General features: G+C 34.9%; 5 protein-coding genes across 14 annotated transcripts; 4 read left to right on the top strand and 1 right to left on the bottom strand.

Moving 5' to 3' along the window:
- The first annotated feature begins 550 nt into the window (after window positions 1-550).
- LOC107220015 (MMS19 nucleotide excision repair protein homolog) lies at window positions 551-5,264 on the top strand. Its single transcript, XM_015658400.2, has 9 exons — window positions 551-689; window positions 982-1,220; window positions 1,344-1,676; window positions 1,791-2,385; window positions 2,467-2,748; window positions 2,847-3,568; window positions 3,692-3,949; window positions 4,093-4,257; window positions 4,429-5,264. The coding sequence occupies exons 1-9, from the start codon at window positions 593-595 to the stop codon at window positions 4,627-4,629; spliced, it is 2,892 nt and encodes a 963-aa protein (XP_015513886.2). The 5' UTR covers window positions 551-592; the 3' UTR covers window positions 4,630-5,264.
- Window positions 5,265-5,379: 115 nt separating this feature from the next.
- Window positions 5,380-7,105, top strand: LOC107220002 (MORN repeat-containing protein 4 homolog). 2 transcript variants are annotated; one of them, XM_015658388.2, is made up of 4 exons: window positions 5,380-5,531; window positions 5,704-5,893; window positions 5,998-6,107; window positions 6,286-7,105. In XM_015658388.2, exons 1-4 carry the CDS (start codon window positions 5,522-5,524, stop codon window positions 6,438-6,440), a joined length of 465 nt encoding a protein of 154 aa, XP_015513874.2. In that variant the 5' UTR covers window positions 5,380-5,521; the 3' UTR covers window positions 6,441-7,105. The 2 variants fall into 2 exon arrangements, with proteins under 2 accessions (XP_015513874.2, XP_046598987.1); XM_046743031.1 differs by having other exon boundaries at window positions 5,386-5,531; window positions 5,707-5,893.
- A 126-nt stretch (window positions 7,106-7,231) lies between these two features.
- LOC107220023 (pantothenate kinase 3) lies at window positions 7,232-15,364 on the top strand. 7 transcript variants are annotated; one of them, XR_006904928.1, is made up of 10 exons: window positions 7,232-8,151; window positions 10,676-10,853; window positions 11,578-11,756; window positions 11,914-12,087; window positions 12,160-12,327; window positions 12,461-12,537; window positions 12,893-13,069; window positions 13,252-13,418; window positions 13,796-13,909; window positions 13,985-14,011. XR_006904928.1 is itself a non-coding variant. In XM_046743025.1 (10 exons), exons 2-10 carry the CDS (start codon window positions 10,730-10,732, stop codon window positions 14,036-14,038), a joined length of 1,206 nt encoding a protein of 401 aa, XP_046598981.1. In that variant the 5' UTR covers window positions 7,232-8,151; window positions 10,676-10,729; the 3' UTR covers window positions 14,039-15,364. The 7 variants fall into 7 exon arrangements, 6 of the variants coding, with proteins under 6 accessions (XP_046598981.1, XP_015513897.1, XP_046598982.1 ...); XM_046743025.1 differs by having other exon boundaries at window positions 10,676-10,838; window positions 13,265-13,418; window positions 13,985-15,364; XM_015658411.2 differs by having other exon boundaries at window positions 13,265-13,418; window positions 13,985-15,364.
- A 447-nt stretch (window positions 15,365-15,811) lies between these two features.
- On the top strand, window positions 15,812-20,024 carry LOC107220007 (dynein regulatory complex subunit 4). Its single transcript, XM_015658392.2, has 8 exons — window positions 15,812-16,129; window positions 16,214-16,431; window positions 16,500-16,761; window positions 16,856-17,116; window positions 17,218-17,385; window positions 17,472-17,558; window positions 17,646-17,855; window positions 17,927-20,024. The coding sequence occupies exons 1-8, from the start codon at window positions 16,127-16,129 to the stop codon at window positions 18,140-18,142; spliced, it is 1,425 nt and encodes a 474-aa protein (XP_015513878.2). The 5' UTR covers window positions 15,812-16,126; the 3' UTR covers window positions 18,143-20,024.
- LOC107220001 (galactoside 2-alpha-L-fucosyltransferase Sec1) lies at window positions 18,857-23,035 on the bottom strand. 3 transcript variants are annotated; one of them, XM_015658384.2, is made up of 4 exons: window positions 22,914-23,035; window positions 22,601-22,829; window positions 21,786-22,410; window positions 18,857-21,620 (listed from the first exon to the last, which is right to left on the bottom strand). In XM_015658384.2, exons 3-4 carry the CDS (start codon window positions 22,247-22,249, stop codon window positions 21,080-21,082), a joined length of 1,005 nt encoding a protein of 334 aa, XP_015513870.1. In that variant the 5' UTR covers window positions 22,250-22,410; window positions 22,601-22,829; window positions 22,914-23,035; the 3' UTR covers window positions 18,857-21,079. The 3 variants fall into 3 exon arrangements, with proteins under 3 accessions (XP_015513870.1, XP_015513873.1, XP_046598985.1); XM_015658387.2 differs by having other exon boundaries at window positions 22,601-22,826; window positions 22,914-23,027; XM_046743029.1 differs by having other exon boundaries at window positions 22,616-22,826; window positions 22,914-23,027.
- Window positions 23,036-24,889: the final 1,854 nt, after the last annotated feature.

Raw genomic sequence — 24,889 nt, 5'->3', positions numbered from 1 at the left:
CGCGGACCTTCGACTGGCCGTGTCGTTAAATTTAATAGGCTACAATTACTGCTTTCTGTTTATTAAATTTAACCCGTTAAGATTTAACAGTTATCAAAAGAAAATTATATATGTGGATGTAAAAAGAAAGCACGATAATTTAAAGAATGACAAAATAAATCGTGGTTAGGGGGTGACTGTATTATTATATTGAAATCACGAAGTAATTAATTGTTTTTCAACTTCAGACGTTTCTTTTTTTCTCTCTCTTTCTATTTTATCTTCACGAAGGTTTCCTCATACGCATATGTATATGCTGGAAGTCAGAGATAATAACCTGCGGCGATTTTTCGCATGTAATGTTATTATTAGAATTCATAAGATATCAATAGAAACTTGAATCGTCAAGGACTTTGATAAATTAGACGTCATATTTAAGAATTTGTAGATGTTTTCGTATTCATGTACGCATTCTAAAAATCATCAACTGTGCACGATATTTTACAGGGCCATGCCGCGATGTCGAATAGTGCGTAATTATTCGGCGATCGCCTTTTGTGTTGGTAACTCTACACACTGATCACTCACGGTATTGAAAAATTCAGGGTGAAATATGGAGGTTTCAGCGAGCTCCTCACTCACCGAGAAGTTATCGGCAGCTTTAAAGAACGATAACGACTTGATTAAGGAATGTCAAGATATAGCCTCAGGTATGCATTATCATAATTACTTGACTAATGACGCGCCTGCTGACCTTGAAATATCAGGCAAAACAAACTTGTTGGGACTGAGGTTATCTTCTGTCTCTATCGCTCTGTCTTCATTTCGGAAAATGCATTCCATCAAAATTTTCAAAATGATCAGCTGACATGAAGAATATTCAATTTTTCGTTGGTCCCATATATTTTGTTCAGTAAATAATTATCCGTCGATCAAACCTCATGTTTTCACCTGCGAAGTATCTACTCTGCGATCGATACATCTCTCATTTCATATTTTCAGATATAGAATATGGAAAATTGAAGCTTGTGATTTTCGTTGAGGAACTCGCTCCGTTTCTCACTGACAAAAATGTTACTTCGAGAGCTCAGGGAACGCTTGCGTTGTCAACAACCCTGAAGCACTTGTCGAAAGATTTTCTAAATGAAAATGAGCTAAATTTTATCACAAATTTTTACTGTGATCGGATGAAGGATCAGCATGAAGTTATTCCATCGGTTTTACAGGGTGTCCTGACTATCGTGAGCTCTTATATTCAATATTATGTTTTAAAATAAATATCAATTCTCAGTCATCAATTTTCCTCTATAATTCACAATATGAACCAGTGATTACTAATTTTCACTACTTTCAAAATGTTACAGGTACAGATGAGCCGTTTACCTCAAGATTCGCCTGCTAGATTGTTGAACCTCATGTTTCAGCATGTACATTGTCAGTCACAGCTGCAGCCTATTCGAAAGTTGATATATTTGATATTCCAAACACTCCTACAAAATAGAAAAGATGCCTTACGTTCCATGGGGCCTGATTTTATATACGGAGTAATTTCATCTATAGACGGCGAACGAGATCCAAGAAATTTGATGCTGTTATTTGACATGCTTCCAAATTTTATTCAAGAATTTCCATTGGGCCATTTGACAGAGGAAATGTTTGAAGTTATTGCTTGTTATTTCCCAGTTGATTTCAATTCCGTAAGTAGCCCTAATCATGAAATTTTCAATTTTTGGTTAGTATGAAATTTTAATTCCTGTTTTATAATTATTCGACATTTTTTCATCTTGTAAATTTTTCAATCAATTTTACAGTCTGCATCAGAGGCTCAAACAGTTACTCGTGATGATTTGGCGTACGCCCTAGCACCTTGCCTTTACGCCTCTCCAGAATTTGCCGAATTTTGCATACCTCTCATAATCGAGAGATTAGACTCGAGCTTAAGACTAGCAAAACTAGATTCATTGTATCTTTTACGCAAAGGTGCTTCTACCTATGGAGCCTCAAGATTGCAACCACACCTTGCTGAATTATGGCCAATTATACGAAAAGAAGTCTTCCCAGGCGGGGATATTGAGATGAGAAATGCTGGATTAGAAACTATAACTGAATTAGTTAAAGTGTTGTCCACAGATGATGTAATACGAGACAGTTTCATCGAAAAAGTTATCACAGATACAAAATCATCACTGTGTGACGTTCAATTGAGCCTTTATTGGCCGGCTGAAAAATTGTTGGAAGCAGTCGCTAAGGCAAATAAATTAGCTTGTGCCCAAGTTTTGAAAACCTTTATACCATTGTGCCTTGGTCAATATTCAACAAAGACTTCTTACTCGGATAGAGTTACCTTAACAGAAAGTTTGAATAGTTTGATGGCAATATGCGAAGAGCAGAGATTTGTAATAAATAGTATGTCAATGCATTCAGCTCACATCAAACTTAGTAAAACAATGCACAATTTTTAATCTGTTACGTTACCAAATTTTACAGGTGTGCCCGAACTTGCTTGGACAGATATACCAACATTGTACTTGAATGCCTTAAATACTGATAATATTGAGCTAAAATTGAAGACTTTCTCTGGATTGGCAATACTGAAATCGTCGTTGAGTGACGTGGCCAGAAAACTTCTGTATGAAAAAATTTGTATGGCAGTAGATGATGGAAATAATCAACTAAAGAACACATGCCACATATGTCTGTCAACTTTTGCTAAAATTTATCCAAACGAAATTCTGGGTACCGTTATAAACCAACTAGCTATCAATGACTGTAAGCTTGAGATATTCATTAGCAAATTAACGTACACCACTTTTCTTATAATTAATTTCTTCAGTTGGATAAGACTAATGAATTAAAATTATTTCCAGCAAACACTGATAATACGGTATTTACTCACCGATTGCAAGCCTTATGTGCTGTAGCAAAAATACCAGAATTAGGTCCACAAATCCTACCTAATGTAGTAGTGGTAGCTATGTCTAATAAATTGGAAAAGAGTATCGCAGCACTGTGTTGTTTGCGAAAACTTGTAGCTGGGAGAAGCGATACATTCAGTATACAACATTTTTTGTATAAAAATTGTAACATTGTTGAGTTATTGGTATCAGCAGATACAAGTGGCTGCTCCACTCAAAAATTAAATTTAATTGCATCGATTTGTCGATCTATAGTTAGAAAGTTGGATGTGAAGGACCAACAACAAATTGTAAATAAATATGTTTCAATTCTTAGTGAAAAACTTTCCGAAAGCAATGTGATTGTATTGGAAGGACTTTTAACACCATTGCAAAGAAATGTTGATATTGCTAATAAGGTAAACTTGTTAAAAAATCTATTACACCTTGCAATCAACAGCGTCAGTTCGAGTTCTAAAGAAGTATCAAGTAAATTGATATCAGTATTGATAAATAAACAAACCGAAGACAAAAATTTCCTAATAGTTTTAAATATGCTGAGGGACCGTATCAAAAACATTTTGGAACACGATTCGAATACCGAGCTCAAAGAGTCAGCCATCTTATTGAATACGTGGCTGACGAAAGCTTTGGTTGTCAGAGGAAGCCAAAATTCTCAAGAGTATCTTGATTTCGTAAGTATAAGAAGACGTAATTCAACTTTACTTTGTACCATTTTATGTCACATGATATATTGCATATTTTCTACATCGGAGAATGAAAATTATGTACTAATCAAGATTTTATGTTTCTTATAGCACATAAATTTGCTGAAGGACATGGAAATGGGTCACAATGTTGCAAATGGTTTTAAAACTCTATCTGATAGGTTTGAGGATACTGTGACTGAAGAGAACTTCTGCAATGTTAAATTATTCTACAAACAGAGGATATTTCAGAATGTCATTCAAAAAAACAACGACTTTGATGCACAATCAAGAGAAAACTACCTAATGGCTCTAACACATTTAATCGAGGAAGTTCCAATGGAACTATTGCTCATGCATTTAGAGCCGGTAATATATATTTTATTTAATTTTAATATAACAATAATGATTATAGAGTTTACCAATTTATCACACGCGTGATAATTAATGAATTTACACTGCGATACATCATACTGTTATTTCAATGTGTTTGAATCTTTTTTTTTTTGAAGCTTATCCCACTCCTAATTGAATCCATGGCACTGGACAGCTCAGAGTTAATTCTGTCGACACTAGTGACCCTGAAAGTTTTGCTGGACACAGGGCACAAGATCTTCCATGAGCAAGCACAACACTTTATTCCCAAATTACTGAGTCTGACGAAACGTAGGGAAATGGTAATAATGATTCGCAGAAAATTTTCATAATTGTGCTTAAGTTTTAACTTGAAAAAAATTTGATCTTATTCCAATGGGTTTCATCAGAGTACCTTACCCTGAATACAAGTATCCAGTTTTACCTAAAATCCATGCTAGTTTTCAAACTTCGACTATTGTTTTATTTTTCAGAAAGTCAGAACTGCTGCATTGGAATGTTTGTTGCATTATGCAAACTACCCGACTGTCTTGATTCTACCTTTTAAAACGGATGTCTTGGAGCGATTAGCTGTGGCGATCGACGATCGAAAACGTTTGGTCAGGTCAATCGCTGTGAAAGCAAGAACTCGCTGGTATCTTGTTGGGGCACCAGGAGAACCGAAACAATCTTAACTCAGACGGAATAGCCGATTGTTCAATTCATTATTATAGTTTCATTTACACAAATGAATTTAAGAAAGGAAAATTGAACTTTGCCTGAACAGTCTAGATAGAATGCAATGAAAATTGCTTCCTCAGGCGAGTCTTCCCTGAAGACCTTTATCGTGGTAGCTGATGCCAATGTGTGATTTCAGACAGTTTCTGCCGTTACTGTCTTTTATTTTTGGGAAATTCTATAGATATTGATCTGTACTATAGTATCCAATGTTACCTTCAATCGTCCGTAAGGTACAGGCGAAAGACTTATCACGTAATAATATGATTTATTGCATGAAATCATAGAATAATGACCTATTGCTTCTTTGAAGTATTTCACAATTTTTATTCATTCTAACAACCGCAAATCAAAGTGATTTCCTGTTGCATATTTAACTGGAGTACTTTGCATTTGAAGTATTGCTAAAACGCCCAAAAGTTTTTAAGAATAAAAAAATATTGATACTGTCTCATGTTTTAACATAAAGGTTGTACAGTGTGTTGAAGAGAAGTAGGTACTTGCTAAAGATATGGAATATATGCACATGTCGATTTTACAAATGTCCTATTAAGTGTAGGTATGTAAATAAATTATGTGATTTCTGAAAATTTGAGATTGTTCTCAAGTATGCGTTTATTATGTCAGTTAATAAAGTAACTATTTTTTACGGTTGAAATCAGGTGGCATGGTTAAACGATAGATTTGTGTTTTCATTATATTTCTTTACAATTTTCAATAAAACTTCGTAGGTACAGAATCTATAAAATAACAATCTGCTCCAACTATACCTAATTGAATCAGGCATTGATCTGGAGTAATTGGATTACTTGTGGAAGCCACATTTAATGTGTTTAGTGTGCCGATACAATGGTTGACGGTAAGAGGTGCCCGATATTTCGTCTGTTATATTTTTAAAAAAATTATTCCCCGTCTACAAAGTAGAACTGTAAAAAAAATATTTATATTTAAACTATTCATCATTGCCCTATCAACAAAATTTTTCACAAATTTAGAAACCTAATCTGAATATGATAGCAAAATGTATCCAGCAGGTGGTGTGGCCAAGAACGGTGCTTACAAATATGATGATGGTACAAGGTACGTTGGTGATTGGAATGGCAGGGGTTTGAAGCATGGAGCTGGATCATTGGCATTGGTTGATGGAACTCGCTATGACGGTGCCTTTCAAAATGGCTTGTGTTCTGGGCTCGGTGTTATTGTATTTCCAGATGGAGCAAAGTAAGTTTTGCTTTGATGTAAAAAATCGCTAAAAGTTTGAGTTGTTAAAAATTAGCGTACCAATTAGGTACTCAAAATTATCATCATCGTTTATCAATGTGTAGGTATGAAGGAGAATTCATGCAGGGCTGGTTTCATGGACACGGAGTATTCTGGCGCGCCGATGGCATGAAGTTTGAAGGAGAGTTTCGAGGTGGCAGAGTATGGGGACTAGGTACTCGTCTTATTTATAGAAATCTTCAGACTGGATTATTTTCCAGTATTCATAGATCATAACAGTGAATGATGGGTTGATTGCTGATAGAATAAAAGCTTTATTGCTAATGCTGACAGCGATTTATTAGCTTATTATTCAAATGCATGGTTCTAACTTGCTTTTCGTTTTTTACTAGGTCTGGTAACTTATGCCGATGGTTCACACGGCTTTCCAAGAAACGAAGGCTTTTTTCAAGATTGCAAATTAGTGCGTCGTAGACGATGTCCAGAAATTATTCAAAAAGCTCAAAAAATCTCTATGATGGCTAGAGCACAGTGTAATGCTGCATAAATTCTTGTCATAAGAATATGACTAGTTTGAAAATTTCCGGGCGTATGCAGTTCGAATGAGGACACTATATCGTCCCATCATAGAATCAAATTTACTCCTCATGAATTCAAATAAATACTTGTACTGATCGTAACTTGTGTTTCATGGGTACTTGTAAGGATATGTGTACATATAGGTATACTAATTGCATAGTCAAATATTTTCCAGTTACGTACAAGTCAATTTGTACGGTCAATAGATGGCATTCAAACATGTTATGAAAAGATATCAAAATAACCTTTCGAGCTAATAAATTGTGAAGCAGGTTTAAACTAAAAAGTGAACAAAAAAATTCAAATCATCAGTATTGCTGACTTGGATTACAATTCATCTAATCTTACACGTGGTCTAATGATCTTTGCACATCCAAGTTCATGGATAAGAGTGCTTCTTAATTTCTCAACTGGTGCACTGCTTATTGAACTATTGACATCGATGTCTACATTGACATTCGGAAAGATCACTCGTGGATTATGTGTCTTACACAATCTTATATTTTTTTTCATTTCCATGTCACCCAATTATAACCGATATTTTGACATTTGTATACTTATATATACTCTCAAGGCATGAACGCTTTGTTGTGTATACATATCTGTAATAAAGTATAGCTTACCTATCATAAATTATAGTAATGATACAAGATTAGAAAATGGAATAGATTAACAAATAAGATAATCGTTGTTTTTGTGTTTTTTCAATTATTGTTTCGTAATTGTAACATGCTTGTAAAAAATTAAGCAGTTTCCAACATTTGAAACAAAAAAGAAAAACTTTCAAGGCTTTGACAAAATTTGATAACTTGACGAAAACAGAAGTGTAGGGGTCGAAAAAAACGAAAAAAATTGACTCGGATTAACAAACAAATTTTTAGTTGCTCTAAGAATTTGTTAAATTACTTTTATTTTATCAGGATTTTGTTAATATAATTAACAATTGTAAACGTAGACTGCCAAGTTAATGATAGCATAACGAGACGAGCGACGAAATATCTTGCAATGATGTAGAATAATGAGAAGTGGTTACGAGTGGTGTAGTGCCGGATTTTTGTTTATATCATAACAAAAAAAAAAAAATACGACCCGCAGTTCTAAAGTTTAAACAAGGTGCCGGGGAGTGCGCATGCCTCGTAAATCACGCGGTGAGCTAGTGATGCGCACGCAGCTGATTTCGGCACTCGTATCTCACGTAACTTACGCACGCCTCGTGTATTCGTGTGGGTTTTAATGGGCGCCGGAGCAGGCACGTCGCGTTCGTCGCGTTAAGTATTCTCAATCAATTCGCTATTGGCAGCTAGCGATCCGGTGATCTGGTGACTGGCCGTCAACCAATCATGATCAAACTGAATCCTCTATCAAAATACGTTTGTGAATTGCACAGCGTTGATTGACACGTCGTATGTGTATAGTATCATATGCAGTGCTGTTACGACCTTTGGCACGACGTCAGGTGCGAGTATGTGATACGTTATACGACGCACACACATTCGTGCGAGACACGTACGCACATGTCGAGTTTCGATAGATGAAATCGGTCAAATTTGCGGAACAGATGATGAAATTTACGAAGTTGGAATACGACGACACAATATCTACTCATAAGGAAACTCTCCTTGTCGCATGCCGTACTACAGTTCTACGATATATCCCCCCGTTTCACAAAATGTATTCCGGTAAGAGAAACTCCAGTTTCAATTACATTTGCATTACGACAAGCTTAGCACCCCGATACCCACGAAACTTTTACGGTTATCAGTGCAATCCCTGACTACTAGCACTATACAGATCAACGCGTCTACGTGTTAACAAGTAAATAATCCAACATATGTATATCACTTCGCTCGGAACATGCTTGGACGGATCATTATTGTTTACTTATTTATAATCGACATGCGTTAATCGTTATTCCTTTCTAATTAATTCTCGCGTTATCGAATAAATAATTGATACTTATTACTAGTATAGTCCTTTCTTTTTTTTATTCCTACAGTTACTTCCAAAACTAAACAGTTATCTTCCAAAGTTTAGCTTTAATGAATGAAATTTTCAATCCATATATGATTTTATTTTCAATCAAAACGTTTAATAACATACATTAAGCAACACTCACATTATCATATAATTAATTCAGATTAGAATTGGAAAGTTCAAAGCCAAAATTTGTAAATGAGCGATAATCAGACCGCTCAAAATCCCAAGTCATTGAACCAACAATTCAAAATAGAATTTCTTGTAAGATGATACCTTATCTGTTATCAGAAGCTGGTGATTCGTTGCCTGTTGAACACTTCTGTCAACTTTCAAATACCTATAATATGCATCTACATTCATATTCAAGTAGGACTGGTTCTAGTGGATCAAGGCTTTCAGTTTGCTTTGAACCGTATATTTCTCAGTTATATCTCAGTCTAACTTCGAACGAAGTATAAAAATATAATCTATCTGATTTAAATTTTAAACATCTTGCTTATTTTTAAAATACTTCTTTTCGTGTAACGGTTGTTGATTGCGGGGAATGGGAGTATGGTTGTTGATTGACAAGACAGAAACATTTCTTCCCTAGATTTTGAGTCGAGTAAGACTAATTTTGGAGTGTCACACAATTACTGTTCAAATTATTTCCATTTTCCACTGTGATTTTAGTGTATATTTTAATGGTGGCATTATTTTAATCAATAATTTCTTAACGTGAGTGAATTTTTCAATGTACCATTCAAACTTGAGTTTAACTTCATCGAAAATATTCAAGCAGACAATATATAAGAAACATTCAGTATATGAGACAGTTGAGTGTATTTTCAAAAGTGAACCCAAAGTACGGTCACGTACCATTTTATCTGAATTATCACATGTACGAAATTAGCTCTGCACTCACTTTCAAATTTGAAACTAATTGAAACTATAGTTAAGATTTTTTACAAAATGATTTTTGTGCTCAGTACATAAAGTCGTGTAATGAACACACATGGTGAACACTAAATATAGTTCAAAATATTCCCTGACTTTCCCCTGACTTTCGCTGACCAAATTACAATTTTTCCCTGACTAAAAATCAAACCAATAGTGTCAATGCGAACACCTAATCAATCATGCTCCGAATCAAACGGTATTCAAAAACACGTTCATGATCTATTTAATAGTCACTGTATCGAGCACATACAAAAATAATTGTTCTTGGAATTTTTTTCTGAAAACAAAACTTTATTCGTCCTTCTCCCAATACACCGTCATAAAATTGCCTGACTAATTAAAACGTTACCTGATTAGTCACCACCATGTATTAATCTCTACTAGAAAATAACGTGTGATAATATTTTGATGTAGCTTTCACGATAGATATAATTTCTTTTTCTAATATTTTTCATGCTTATAGCCTCGGACATTTATTTTGGACATTAAACCCTGCGCACTTTGTTTACAGCGTGCGTATTTGAATTCTCATTTGTATTTGCGTACAGTATGCATAATTAAACTTTACGTAACGTGTCTGATCTTTGACCTGTTGTACACGTCTGAGCTCAGTGAATATGACACCAGGAGCCTTCCGTGCATAAAAATGTTCACAATACTCGGGACTGATCAGTTTCAGCTGAATAAAACCTGCTTGATCACATTTTCGGCTCGCCAAAGTTATAGTTTCATTTCCGCTAATATTCTATATGTGGGAGGTTCAGATCCGATTAAGTAGTGATTTATTTATGTACTATATATCTGCGCAAGCTTACAGTATCTTATCTAAAGTCGAATTCACTTTGATAAAATATCGTGAAATTGTTTTGTGACGTAGATTGTGCATTCAAGGTAATAAGTACTTTTAAGCATAAAAACTTGGTGACTAGTTTATCTATAATTACTGTTTCAAATTAATGATAACGTTTATCTACACCTACTGTCGCTAACCATGACCTTAATTTGATCTGTGAAACAAAATAACGAACTTTCACTGATTTTTTAGTGGCTTGTATTTTTTCAACGATCACATAGAAGCTACCAATTTATTTAGTATCTGTATTTCACAATCATCTCATGCAAATACCATGCTCTTGACATTAGCAGTCAATAATCTAATCATCATATTTTTGTATTCTATAGTCGTAGAAACCTTGGACCTCGTTCTCACATTCATTAGAATTTGTTCTGATTTCGTTATGTAGTAATACTTTTAGCCATTGATATCTTATTTGTCATTTGTTTCAGTAACGGAAGGAACAGCTTCTCGAAGGGTCAGGGTGAGCTGTTTATCAACTAAAAATGGGACCTCACAGCTGTAAAGATTGCTTACACGCTAGGATTATGGCGTCCAATGGATACCCTACCGCTGGTTCAGCTGCAAAGCCCCTGGTACACCACTCACCACCCTGTGAGTCAGTGAATTGTATGTGTGCCTAGACTAGCCACCTTTTAATTCGATTTTTATTTTGTATTTCGATACTAAGCATGAGCACTGCGTAGAGCTATTTTCTAGCTAAAGATAGCTAATGTCTTATTAAAGCACATTTAGAATAATAATCTCCTGTAGATGATTTGGCATCAGGTAATTACGTGAGATTAAAAAGTGATTAGGTGCTTATATACTTTGTGCGTAATGATACTGCTGTGTTCATCTATTCACGTAATACAATGCAGCGTCCGTGGTTCCTTTGTTCATAGTCCTATTTTTTATTTGTTTTTATTTTTTTTATTCTGAAAGTAATTGTACTTTTGTATAAAAAGTATCGTCATTAATTCCTAATGAATAATTCGTTTTGCTACTATTTTGCTTCAAAAACCATTCACTGGTCACATCAAAATTGAATGTATAGAGTAATTGCATAAGCAAAAAAGTGTGCGTGTTTATAATTTGTTGCAGTAATTAATATTGTTTTCAAACTTGAATGACGCAAATGTTATATTCAGAAGCCTAGTCATATATAATGAAAACTAAATTAGAAATCTGTAAGTTTTTAAGTGTTGGTAGCTAATCAATGAATAAAGTCAGTAGATAATCCCACAGCGTTGTGATTATTTAAAATACAAAATTACCATGCTCAGTAACTATTTGCTTTGGTCTGACTTTAGCCGGGGACGTCCAACCTTATTGTTTTATACGTCATTTACAGCAATGCCGTGGTTTGGGATGGATATTGGTGGAACCTTGTCTAAATTAGTGTACTTTGAACCTAAGGATAGAACCAGGGATGAAGCTGATGCTGAAGTAGAAACCTTGAAAAATATTCGACGATATCTTGTTAAAAATTCATCTTATGGAAAAACTGGCCATCGAGATACCCACTTGCAGGTAAGTAAAAATCAGTCTCTTATTATACGACTTATGTTTTGGCTAAATGTCTTAGATTTCTCAAAATGGAATGTACTAATTGTTTCAATTTACGGCTTTCACAATTCTCAATTGCTTAGGCATACTTTAAGTATCTCAATTACGTGTTTTCTTTCAGATGGATAATGTCAGCATAAGGGGTAGACGGGGTACTTTACATTTTATAAGATTTCCCACTAGTGAAATGGGAAACTTTCTAGCACTAGCCAAATCAAAAGGAATGGCTAATCTGGTTACGACAGTCTGTGCTACTGGCGGAGGTGCTTTCAAATTTGAAGAAAATTTTAAACGGGTAAGATTAAAATTAGTCCGCCAAAAATACTAATGACCTCCAATATTTAATGATGTTTTCAACATATTTCAGGAAGTTAATATGAGTTTAGCCAAGTTTGATGAGCTAGATAGTTTGATAAGGGGTATGTTGTACATCGAAACAACAAATCCCCATGAATGTTACTACTGGTTACATCCGACATGTGACATTAGGTGTCGAAAAGTACCTTTCGACTTTTCTGAACCTTATCCATTTTTGGTAAGTCTAAACACAATGGAAATATGTGCGTAATTTTTATTTTATTCATTTCGTTCCGGCAACAATAACAAGAAAAAAAAATGTATGTACCTCAAGAACAGGATCTTTCACATGCATTCTATTTCCTTTCCAGGTTGTTAACGTTGGATCTGGTGTGAGTGTATTAGCAGTTTATGGTCCCAATAGTTATAAAAGGATATCAGGAACAAGGTATTACCAATTAAACTATGTTTTCAAATGGTGAACGTTACAGTAATAGTACAGTAATGTTCATTAAGGCCTGTCCATTCCGGCTAACTTGTTCTTGGTCCGAAACAAAATGCAAGTTCGATTCTACACGAATGATGTGAAAATGACTGGCAATGAAGTTGACGTGAGAGAATGGGACACATTGTCACATAATTCGTATAGATACGAATCTGTATTTTGCTTTGGGTTGAAAACAAGGTAGCCGGAAGGGGAGGGCATCAATGAACATTATTATACAAAGATTTTTCACTTCAACGCAATTATTAAAAAGAAAATAAAAAATTGATTCTAGTATAATTCTTCTTTTGTGTCCCAGCTTAGGTGGTGGCACGTTTTTGGGTCTGTGCTGTTTACTCACTGGATGTAACACGTTTGAAGAGGCTATCGATCTTGCAACTGGAGGAGATAACACGAGAGTAGACAAATTAATTAAAGACATCTATGGTGGAGATTACGACCGTTTTGGACTCCCGGGAGATTTAGTTGCCAGCAGGTCAGTTTGTTGTTAATTAAGGAGAAAATAAATTATAAAACCTCGTTCTTCATGTATCGCTTTTGATATCAAACAATCATCATGTATATAGACTGCAATATTATCATACTTTCTCTAATAGTATGCTGAATAATTTATGTCTCGCTTAATGACCTTTCAATCTTCTATTTATCTAACTGTAGACTGTATGTCAAGTTTTCTCGGTGTGTACAGTTTCGGGCAGATGAATTCCAAGGAACGACGAAATGCTGTCTCCAAAGAAGATCTTGCGCGCGCCACGCTTGTAACAATTACCAACAACATCGGCTCGATCGCCCGCATGTGTGCTGTCAATGAAAAAATTGATAGGGTAATTTATGTTCTACTGGTCATTATTCTTTACTTTACAATCGCGGATTTTGATATCAATCGTTTGTTACCAGTTTTCTACCATTGGGTAGAATAAAACATGTCGAAGAACAACTTTTTTTCACTAACTGCCATCTAACCTAGGTGTACATTTTATTCGACTAATTATTAAAAATAGTTATCCTAAAGAAATCAGAAGGCAGGAAATTATTAATTATAACTATTTCAGTATTTGTCAAGTGTGTTTGTCGCCACAGCGACCATTATATCTTTTATGGCTGATTTGGTTAAATTTCGTTTTAACCCTACAATCCACGTGAAGGCCCGATTTGTCTGCATATCGAAGCTGAAATAATTGCATTACTATTATTCCAACAGGTTGTATTTGTTGGTAATTTTTTGAGGGTAAACCCAATCTCGATGAAACTGTTAGCATCTGCTATGGATTATTGGTCAAAGGATACCATGAAGGCATTGTTTTTAGAACATGAGGTGAGCACATTGAAGCTTAGACGGAACCATTCCAGCATGTAATGCATATTTTATATGAATATATTGTCATTACAGGGATACTTCGGAGCAGTTGGTTGTTTATTACAATTTAATGGCAATACAAGTTAATCATGTCCTCCGGTCCGTGCCGTTACGTGAAGCATTCCCATGAAGATCAAATCTTGATAACTATTGCGTCTGGTCGCATGTTAACGAAGATTTGTAGATGATTTCTATTTATCGAATTTAGCCTTTTAATAATAATCTAAAGTCCGTAAGCAGAAATCAGTATTTTACTATTATTTATTTTTGTTATCGTTCTTACTTTATTTTAGGGCTCTCTACACGTTCACGAATATGTATATATGTATAATATATGCGCAAATTGAGTAAAGAAAAACGTGCCACGCTATTCGATTTGCAGTCACAGCCCATTGTTGACTTATCACAAAAATAGCAGATTTCATATAATTATTAATAATACAGTCTGTGGTTTCGAATCAATGGCTGCGCTTTCCTTTGTTCATTCTGTACACGTATCAAGTTTATATTATACAATCGTATTGGATAAAATTTTCAACATGTATTCATAAAAGAGATAAAAAAAAAAAAAAAACCATCATAGAACGTCCAAGGCTCAGGGCACAAATGTTTTAGTAATACAAAATCAGTTGTTGGACCAAACTGTACGTGAAAAGTGAAGAATTATTTATCACAATATTTTACAAAATAACTTACTTAATATTATTTTTAAGTTGTTGAATGATATTTGCAAGCTGTCGATGCTATATCTGAGTTTCTCGTACAATATTTGAAGAACTGGAAATATAGCTTGAATTATGAACTGATAATTCTTGCAAAAAATCGTAACTTACTGATAATGAATTTTGTCGTAATACTGATACGTAAGATATTGTACAGATTATGTAGAACATTTTTAAAAAATTCAATCTTATACTAACTCGTATTTTATTAGGTCTGGGAATAGTCGTTCTTGCATAATATTATATACAAAAGTAGTTCAATACTGTTTTCTTTTCATTTTGATAGTTTTATATAACGGGATACGTGTTGGTGAATTTTAATATGCATTACATTACACCTACATTACACCATATAAGACAATATTTAGGTAACGCGAATTGAATTGCTTGAGGCTCTAGCTGGGATATACTTGCTCTGCCTTAATTATCTGTTATTACACTGTTGAAATATGTACGTATCGTATGTACGTCGTTGATAAATCTCGACGCGTTATTGTATTTTATTTTCACTATATATGCGTGATAGTAATAAGCCTAACAAACTATAAGATTAGCAAAATTGTGTTACGCTTTCTCAGAGAAAGACTTTAGATAAATTGTATGTTTATACGAGTGTCACGAATCGATTGTTTACCTTTTTTGATCAATGAACCGGAGAAATTTATTAAATTATTGTCAGTACCAACCATAACGAATTTCGAGTTATTAAAATAGATGTAAATTACTTACTTCTTTTTTAAACGATCGTTTAGTTTCTGATATCATGTGAAAAGGGATTACAGCATATTTTATCTATTTAACTATAACTATGGGCTGCAGCTGGTACATTTGGAAAATAAGTAAAAGATCTCGCATCCTCCGTTCGCGCTATTATCGTTCATTATTCAAATCATTTTCAGTTGTCACTACATGTTCTGCCAATAAGATAGACATTGTTGTGAGTTATGATTTGTGAAACTGTTTCATTTATGTTTATAGTCAAATTGATTGAAAAAAAATTATTGAGTATACCTGTAATCTGTAATCTTATTTACAAGTAAACCCTAGAGAATTTTAATAGACAATTTGTAAAACATGTATAGTTATTGTCTATCTATTCCAAATTTGTTCATCTTTATTCAAATGATATTCTTTGCTAATACTAAATTGTCGATTCCAATTTTAAAAGCAACCAGTGGAGGCAACAGGTGTTTTTATCTATATATTCTTTCTATACTTGACGTTGCTTGGTAACCATAGACAAACAGTATGGCAACATTCTGAAGTTTGGTATTTTCATTGCTTTCAAAAGTTTTGAATTTTCGAATAACTTTACATCAGTATTCAATGATTGAATAATTGAATAGGTGTACGTACTACACTATCTCATTAAAGAAAAATTTATCGCAAACTATACATTGGAGTACAACTAAAGAAAGTATTGTCAACGTCTTTGTAAAAATTCACTAGCACAATGGTAAGGTTTAAAAATGATCCGTCAACTTATATGTTTTCTGTCAATGCCAATTTTATTAGTAAAAAATATCACTTTTTCTTATAGGGTCCTAAGAAAGGAAGAGGGAAAAAAATGGAATCTGTCGAAGGTGTAGATACATCGAAAATGAATAGAGAGCAGCTGGAAGTCTATTCGCATAAAATTTTGGAAGAAATGGAAAGGGAACGCGAAGAAAGAAATTTCTTTCAGCTAGAGCGTGACAAGCTGAGAACATTTTGGGAAATTACACGACACCAACTAGATGAAGCTCGTGCAACTATTAGGTAGTGTAAAAACGGAATAATACTTACTAATTCTTTGTCAAGAATCTTATGCAATGATATTTACGTAGAAATAAGGAACGTGAAAAAGAAGAATTAATTGAAAAGCACGAAGCTGAACTAAAGTTGTATAAGCAAAAAGTGAAACACTTGATGTATGAGCATCAAAGTAATTTGTCCGAAACCAAGGCTGAGCATATGGTTGCGCTCAAAATGGCTCAAGATGATCACATTTTGCAAGAAAATGAACTTATCAAAGATAAAAAGGAGCTCAAAAGAATGCGCAAAGAGCAAGAAATGGCACAAGTAGATGAAATACGCGAACTGAAACTGGTGCGTAGTAACGTAGTCTTTTATAAATTAGAATTTACCTTTCACCCATATTAATATAAGATTATATGATTATGTTCTTTCCCTCACTTAATAGGCAAATGCAGAGGAAATGAGTAACATGATGAAGAAGTTTGAGGCAGAAGCAATCGAACTGGAGCAAAAGTATGAGCATAAATTAGCCGATCAATACGAATCGCTGACATTGAAACATCGAATGGAAATAACTGAAGTAGAGGAAAGGAAAAACAAACAAATTGCGGATTTGATAAAAAATCATGAAAGATCATTTGCTGAAATGAAGAATTACTATAATGATATCACACTAAATAACTTGTCTCTAATTCGAAGCATGAAGGTGAATGGGATATGACCTGAAGTCAGATTTATTCGGTACTGTGATACACCCATCATTTACTCTTGAGAAAGTCAATTGATCCTTATATTTTAATCTGCTAGGAACAAATGGAAGTGATGAAAAATCACGAAGAGCGAATGAAAAAGCAGGTACGAGAATTGTCGATCGATAACAAAAAACTCCAGGCAGATCTGAAAATTGCTCAGGAACAAGTATCAGAATATAGTCGACAACTTCTGAATTACACCAAGGACAAAACGTGTTTGGCAGTGGGTGTTGGGGTTTATTCATTAATGCCAATTATCCAATGGCAGTTCACTGTTTTCACTTATTTATGTATTTTTGTTTGTATTAGAACACCAAGAAACGATTGACTGAAGCTGTGAAGTCACTAGAAAACCTGAAATGGGAGAACGAAGTGCTTGAGCTGCGATTCGAAAAGGTGACTAGCAAAATATGCATCCGAGTGCATCACCTGAAACTATCTCATAGGATTTTACTAACTGTGCACATTTTTCGTTTTTTGTAGTGTCAAGGTGAGCGTGATGAACTTCATTCCAGGTTCGTCTCAGCGATTTTAGAACTTCAGCAAAAGACTGGGCTGAAAAACGTCCTCCTCGAGAAAAAGTTACAGAAACTTTCTGACTTGCTGGAACAGCGAGAGGTCCAAATAAGTGAAGTGTTAGCTGCTGCTCAGTTAGATCCAGCGACTATTTTGAGCGTCAATCAGAAACTGGAAGTAAGTGTGACTATTCTGCCCTGTTATTTGAATACTTCAATTATCACTTAATAACTATTTTATTCTACCAGGAATTGTTAAATCGTAAAAACACAGCCATTCAAGATCTTCAAGTGGAATTAGCAAGAGTTTGCAAAGCACATGACGATCTTTTAGTGACGTGCCAAAGCAAATTACAGGAATATGGAATACCAGAATCTGGGATCAGCTTTCAGCCCATCAGAACCAAAGTCTTAGGTGCAAAAATGAGTCTTGTTTCTACCTCAGTTGTGTCTAATAATAGATGAGACATTAGACTGTATATAATATAAACTTTCGTACAAGGTCGTGTAAATAAAACATCAGCGTATATAAAACACGCAGTTGTCAACGTCCATACTATTAACCTTCTTGAAATATCGATCAGTACTACCCTGAGCATAAGTATGTATTTGCCATCAATGGCTATGTGAACAAAAATTTTTGTAGATGTGGGTTGAAAAATTGAATTTCCTTCGATGCACATACAATACTTTTATTCCAGAATACGGTAAACGATCGTCAGAAACAGATACATCTATTATCCTCAAATATTAGATAAATTTATCACAGAGGATGTACAATATGTATATATATATATTTATGTATATTTATATAGGTATATGCGTGTGTGTATGCGTCATAAAGATTAACGTGACATGTCCCCTGAAATGATGAGGCATACATTAAATTTTAAAAAAATCATATTTTTGTCAATATATTTTCCATTGTTTTCCTCATGTCTGCAAAACGAGAAGAGTTTTTTTTAATTGATGCTGTCGGTAGAAATAAACAATAACATTGAAAGATTTGAATTACTAAAGCCTTATGATTCGTCGGAACAAACATGCGCCACAAATTTTATAAGGTTTTACCATACATATACATACCTATTCGTGTATGAGTACAAATACGGCAATGTATGCGCTTTCAAATATACACTATAGACGTGTACATGGTTGGTAGTTTAGGTTTTTGCTGAATTTTAGTATAGATATTTTTGCGCGCGCGCGTGTGTGTGTGTGTCTTGTTTGTGTATTAGACATTTACTATTCTAAGTTTAATATTATTTTAAGTCAAATACGTCAGGTCACAGTTTATTAAATTTGAAACATTTATCAAGGCAGGACACAGATAAAACACTTCTCTGCGTATATAAGTTGAGAATTGGATCTTCCTTTTCTGAAATTTGAATGTATGTACGATATTTTTTCTCACAGGCCTCAATGGTTACAATAAACAATTATCAAGCTCTTTTGCAATTTTATGTATGTACTAATGAGGGTACATATTACAGATTTCAGATGAATCTCAAAATAAAGATGTGTTTTATAGTTTTCCTGCATTACGAATATATATATATATATATATATATATACATATATATATTTCTTCATAAATATCGTATTTTTGTTATTTTATATTTGTAAAGATATAATTTTATATAATAATATATAGTAATAATTTTGGCACAATAAGAAATAGAATCACAGATGAAATCATTGTACATCATGAGAGTGGTAGATGAATAGAATTGTACCGAATGTTGAAAGCAGACATAGTCCAGTAATAATTGCCTACAAATGTAATATAGTTTTCAATACTCCACGCCAATTCCAGACTTTCATACTTTCCGTATCATAGGGATTATAATATTAAGATTCACGGTTGAAAATTTCTTTCTCTAAGAAAACAACATGACTTAAAAACTAAGAAACTCCTTCATGCAGAAAAGATTAAATTAAAGCACCACAGTACGTTACAAAATGTTATCCATAATAATTTGACTTACTTTGGCAAATACGTTTTTCAACCTATCACAAATGCCATAATATTTAATAGAAGATAATATAGAGTGATAGATTTTCTTTTCCCGCACTTTTTATACTTTCATGTAGCAAATACATAGTAATTATCTGTGTATATAATATATATAAGATATAATATATATAATAGTCTCATTCCTCACGCCTGCTTCCAACAACTCGTTTTGTACAACATGTTACGATACTAAAGCTACATAGAAATGCTATGGATTTTGTTCTACATTACAACTTCAAAATAGCTACGCAAAAGCTAAAAACAGAAACTTACAGGGTACAAATTACATGGATCTTGGTATTAATATCCTAATCATTTGGTACTTTACTGGAAAAAGAATAAAAAGTTTTTACTCACAGGGCTTCCATATTTTTCGTTCAACTATTTTCACGTAAATCCTAATGTAGAAAAAATAATTATATGTTTAATATTAAATATATTATGGTCCATTGATCCTTTGTTATATATTTTGCTTTCAATTTTTTTTTCTAACAAAAAATATTTTTAATTCAGGTTACTTTGATTTTTAACAGGAGGAATAAAAAAAAAATCAAATAATTTCTTTGTTTTCGTAGAAAGGTTCGAAATTTTGTTAACTGGTTCACAAAATTGTGTCATCAGGGTACCATTTTTTAAAATTAAGCCCTGTTTATGCATACCCCTTACATCTATTTTATGTGTATTAATATGTGTGTATATACATATATATGTATATATTATATATTTTTGAACATGAATTACCTTCACTAGAAATTTAGCTACCTATTGACTGTACTACGCCAATGAATATACTTCCATGATTGTTGTACAGAGAGGACATTAAATGCTATATTGGTCTGGTATTGAAAAGGCTTGTAGAAAAACTAATAGTATAGGGATTTACTATTGTTGAGCTAAGTAATATCTTATCAGAACCCAACATCCGAATCTGCTATTGCATCTAAATATTGATAAATTGATATTAAAAATATTCAAAAACGTCATCATACTGAAAAGTTGAAAGGACAAAAGTTCTGAGATCTATATTGAATTAAGTGATATAATGACTAGTATTTTACCGAGATGTTATTACATGGAAACAAAACGATATTTAAAAGGTTTATTTGGCCATTTCAATTGAATAGATTATTTCACATCCCTGAAACTGCATACACAGTCGATTACCAACTGTCAGTATTTTCGTTTGCAAAATATTAAAATATTTAAAAAAGCTTATTTGATTAGTGAAAAAATTGTTTCATTTTATATACCAGATAAGTAATTTTTCTTTACCCGATAGTTTATTAAAAAAATATATGAATATTTCCAAGTCTTAATTACCATGGCTTGATGTACAGCTTCAGTAAATCTTATGGTACAGGGATGTGAAAAGTTTTGATTTTGTTCTATCCCATAACTCTCCAATTTGGCAACACTTCAGCCATGAGTGTAGAAAAATATTCAGTCACGTTAAAAACTACTGTTTCACCAGCAGCTAATATCGCACCCCAGGAGCCGTAAGTACCGTAGTCAATAATACTGTGATTACATGACGATAAAATAGCAAGATCTTTGCCAGGTCCTTTCTCATCCGGTTCAGAAATAAAATTGATCTTGCTTTTCTTTCTTTTCAGATTATACTTGCACCAGCCAATATTATCGCTGGCCACAATAAACACGACATTCCTATACTTTCTCTCATAATGGTCCATTGCAGCATGATAAAAACTTACCGGTGCTGCACGAACCTTTCGTGTCTTCCATAAATAATCTATATAGTCCGTTCTCCTTACATGGATACCAACAAACGTTGGATCAGACAAATTATGTTGTTGCGCAGCTTCTTTCAGCACGATCTCAGCATTCATACGAAGTTTGGGTTTGAAAGTAAATTCTCGGCGGACATCTTCCAGCCAGTCGAGCACGATTGACCAGTGTGCAGCGTACCTAGAAAAATCTCAGGTGAGTTTGAACAGTTTTTTTTGAAAGAAGTCAGTAGCATTTCTTCTAACAGATGAAAAGAAGTTCAGTTCGAAATACGTTTAGAAAATTCATTTGGAGTACATAAAACGATGATTTTCCACCAAGAACTAGTTTTACACTCGAGCTTACTTTGGTAATATAATACTTTGTTCGGTACTGTTCCACTGATCTAATGAATTCACGACTTGGCCGCCATCTAAAGTGCATTGACCAATGTAGCTTAACGGAGGTATGCTGAGGTGCTCAAAGTGTTCTTCAAGAGTTTTGAGAATACATCTTGGCATGAATGCTTCGAGGCCAGTTCTTCTGGCTATGGCCCAGACAGAGGCGTATTCCCATATTTGATTTCCCAGTCTTCCTGCTTGTACAGCCGATACGATTCCATACTTGGGGCATTGGTTCTTCCACTCAACAGGAATACGAACGTTCTTCAGATTTGTGTGGCACAAAGGCTGCTCATACTCAGAAAACTTTATCCTCCTTATGCGAGGGTTTGACGAATACATGGGAAACAGGAAGACGTGAATTCCCAGGACCACTATCAGGGCCAGTACTATCGCACTAGCCAATACATGTTGCTGAGCGTGGCTCATTATATGCTTTTCTAATAAACTACTCTGTCGCTAATTTCTCATTAAATTTTCCTTCTTCTTTATGTTCCTCTCTCACTCCCTCTGTTCACCCTCTTTTAAATTCAGTCCGGCATCTTGAAGCTATTGGCATCCAGCATTCTCCAATACAATTTGAAGAATATCTAAAACAGAAAAACTGCATGTAAGCCAGCGTCATGAATATATTATCAATTGCACAAAAAATATGTGCATTTATATTGAGTTAAAATTGAGAAAGTAAAAAACGCGTTAAAATGATACCAGCGATCAGCAGTCTTGAACAATGATTAATACAGCGGAAATATAACATTCATTGTCCAAACTGTAAAGTACCTGTGTATACAGTACCGAGTATTGCGCTTTCGTAGTATCTGCCGGTAAACAGGACTTCGAACCCTCCGTACTTGAATACACCGTTGTGTAAATTACTCTCACACAAATTAATCGTGACGGCTAGCATGTTTTGGTGATAAACAGAACTCCGTGACGTTGCAGAATTTTGACGTTGTTATTATAATTATGACGGTACGTGTTGCTCTGCTTTCCAATCGGTCTTGTTCTACTGGAATATGTTACGGTATATTATACGGTTAAGTCGGGTCAATTCATGGCTGACTATTAAAATTAGTAATGAATATTCGTTTACTTTGCTAAATTCCGGTTCTCGACTACAAACTACCACTCCCTACGCCTATCTCCTATCCGCCTAGACAACTACGCGAAAGCTCAGCTCAGGGGTGAATTTCCATCGCCGTGGATGTGTTCCTGGTTCTGACGTCATACGCCCCCGCCCGCGCCGTAAGCACGGTCGAACGAGGTGATGCAATATGCATCCGCGAGAAATTTGCGCGGGTTTTATCGACATCAAGTAAAAACAGTCGAAATTGCGTATCTGCCGTCGGTATCCCGTTATTTCCATAGGCGTGCAGTACCGGGACAAGGGTTGGTCGATGTCCTCCAACTGGTATTGTGGATTTCGGGTACGGGTTCCAATATGTTGCGCCGGCTAATGTCATATTATCAGCGCACCATGACGCGAGATATTGGTGTCGCTATTTATGCAAGCTGTAAAACTTTGTGACTCACAGGATTTCGGTGTTTCTTATGGTCCGTATCACGTATCCTTGACAAATTTATGCATAGCACAAAGCTTCCTTTTTTTCGCGCCTAAAACTGTTCGTCTCAGAATTGATTTCCATGACCATTTCTGGACTAATGGAACCCCCAGGAACTCAGAAAACGCGGCGAAAAGAGCGTGGGATCAACAGGAGAGAAGTTACGAAGGAAAAAGCACCTGCTGAAAAATGTCGAAAACACAGGTTCTCGTTTTTTGGCTGCAACTTTTGATGCGTTGATCGCAGCGTATTGGGACTGCGCCCAATCGATTTCTCTCGCGAAATTACGTCCGATCAGTGCTACAATTAATTGATTCCTGCACTTTTCAAAATTGCGAAAATTTTCGCCAAAAATGCAAAGGGGTTAGCCTTACTTTTTTTTTTGGCAAAAAACTTTTGGTCTTAGGTTCGATTTAAACGACCCTTATCTGACCAATTGGACCCTCAGGAACTCAGAAATCGCAGCGAAAAGAGCGTGGGATCAACAGGAGAGAAGTTACGAAGGAAAAAGCACCTGCTGAAAAATGTCGAAAATCCAGGTTCTCGTTTTTCGGCTGTAACTTTTTATACGTTGCTCGCAGCGTTTTGGGACTGCGCTCAATCGATTTCTCTCGCAAAATTACGTCCGATCAGTGCTACAATTAATTGATTCCAGCACTTTTCAAAATCGCGAAAATTTTCGCCAAAAATGCAAAGGGGTTAGCCTTACTTTTTTTTTTGGCAAAAAACTTTTGGTCTTAGGTTCGATTTAAACGACCCTTATCTGACCAATTGGACCCTCAGGAACTCAGAAATCGCAGCGAAAAGAGCGTAGGACCAACAGGAGAGAAGTTACGAAGGAAAAAGCACCTGCTGAAAAATGTCGAAAATCCAGGTTCTCGTTTTTCGGCTGTAACTTTTTAAACGATGCTCGCAGCGTATTGGGACTGCGCCCAATCGGTTTCTCTCGCAAAATTACGTCCGATCGGTGCTACAATTAATTGATTCCAGCACTTTTCAAAATCGCGAAAATTTTCGCCAAAAATGGAAAGGGGTTAGCCTTACTTTTTTTTTTGGCAGAAAACTTTTGGTCTCAGATTCGATTTAAACGACCCTTATCTCACCAATTGGACCCTCAGGAACTCAGAAATCGCAGCGAAAAGAGCGTAGGACCAACAGGAGAGAAATGGCGAGCGAAAAAGCACCTGCTGAAAAATGTCGAAAATCCAGGTTCTCGTTTTTCGGCTGTAACTTTTTATACGTTGCTCGCAGCGTATTGGGACTGCGACCAATCGATTTCTCTCGCATAATTACGTCCGATCAGTGCTACAGCTAATTGATTCCAGCACTTTTCAAAATCGCGAAAATTTTCGCCAAAAATGGAAAGGGGTTAGCCTTACTTTTTTTTTTGGCAGAAAACTTTTGGTCTCAGATTCGACTTAAACGACCCTTATCTCACCAATTGGACCCTCAGGAACTCAGAAATCGCAGCGAAAAGAGCGTAGGACCAACAGGAGAGAAATGGCGA

The sequence above is a fragment of the Neodiprion lecontei genome, chromosome 6 (genome assembly GCF_021901455.1).
Source record: "Neodiprion lecontei isolate iyNeoLeco1 chromosome 6, iyNeoLeco1.1, whole genome shotgun sequence".
In the NCBI taxonomy this organism is placed as follows: Eukaryota; Metazoa; Arthropoda; class Insecta; order Hymenoptera; family Diprionidae; genus Neodiprion; species Neodiprion lecontei.
The sequence above is the reverse complement of the archived record's forward strand: the minus strand, read 5'-3'. Positions and strand labels throughout refer to the sequence as shown.

Excerpts from the sequence above, each read along its gene's own strand:
- LOC107220015 (XM_015658400.2), top strand. The coding sequence starts at position 593 with ATGGAGGTTTCAGCGAGCTCCTCACTCACCGAGAAGTTATCGGCAGCT. Across the intron at positions 690-981 it reads ATGTCAAGATATAGCCTCAG|ATATAGAATATGGAAAATTG; the intron begins GTATGCATTATC and ends TCATATTTTCAG. Across the intron at positions 1,221-1,343 it reads TACAGGGTGTCCTGACTATC|GTACAGATGAGCCGTTTACC; the intron begins GTGAGCTCTTAT and ends AAAATGTTACAG.
- LOC107220002 (XM_015658388.2), top strand. Across the intron at positions 5,894-5,997 it reads GTATTTCCAGATGGAGCAAA|GTATGAAGGAGAATTCATGC; the intron begins GTAAGTTTTGCT and ends ATCAATGTGTAG. Across the intron at positions 6,108-6,285 it reads TGGCAGAGTATGGGGACTAG|GTCTGGTAACTTATGCCGAT; the intron begins GTACTCGTCTTA and ends GTTTTTTACTAG.
- LOC107220023 (XM_015658411.2), top strand. The coding sequence starts at position 10,730 with ATGGGACCTCACAGCTGTAAAGATTGCTTACACGCTAGGATTATGGCG. Across the intron at positions 10,854-11,577 it reads ACCCTGTGAGTCAGTGAATT|CAATGCCGTGGTTTGGGATG; the intron begins GTATGTGTGCCT and ends CGTCATTTACAG. Across the intron at positions 11,757-11,913 it reads ATCGAGATACCCACTTGCAG|ATGGATAATGTCAGCATAAG; the intron begins GTAAGTAAAAAT and ends GTTTTCTTTCAG.
- LOC107220007 (XM_015658392.2), top strand. Across the intron at positions 16,432-16,499 it reads GAAGCTCGTGCAACTATTAG|AAATAAGGAACGTGAAAAAG; the intron begins GTAGTGTAAAAA and ends ATATTTACGTAG. Across the intron at positions 17,117-17,217 it reads CTCTAATTCGAAGCATGAAG|GAACAAATGGAAGTGATGAA; the intron begins GTGAATGGGATA and ends TTAATCTGCTAG.
- LOC107220001 (XM_015658384.2), bottom strand. The coding sequence starts at position 22,249 with ATGAGCCACGCTCAGCAACATGTATTGGCTAGTGCGATAGTACTGGCC. Across the intron at positions 21,621-21,785 it reads CAAAGTATTATATTACCAAA|GTACGCTGCACACTGGTCAA; the intron begins GTAAGCTCGAGT and ends AGATTTTTCTAG.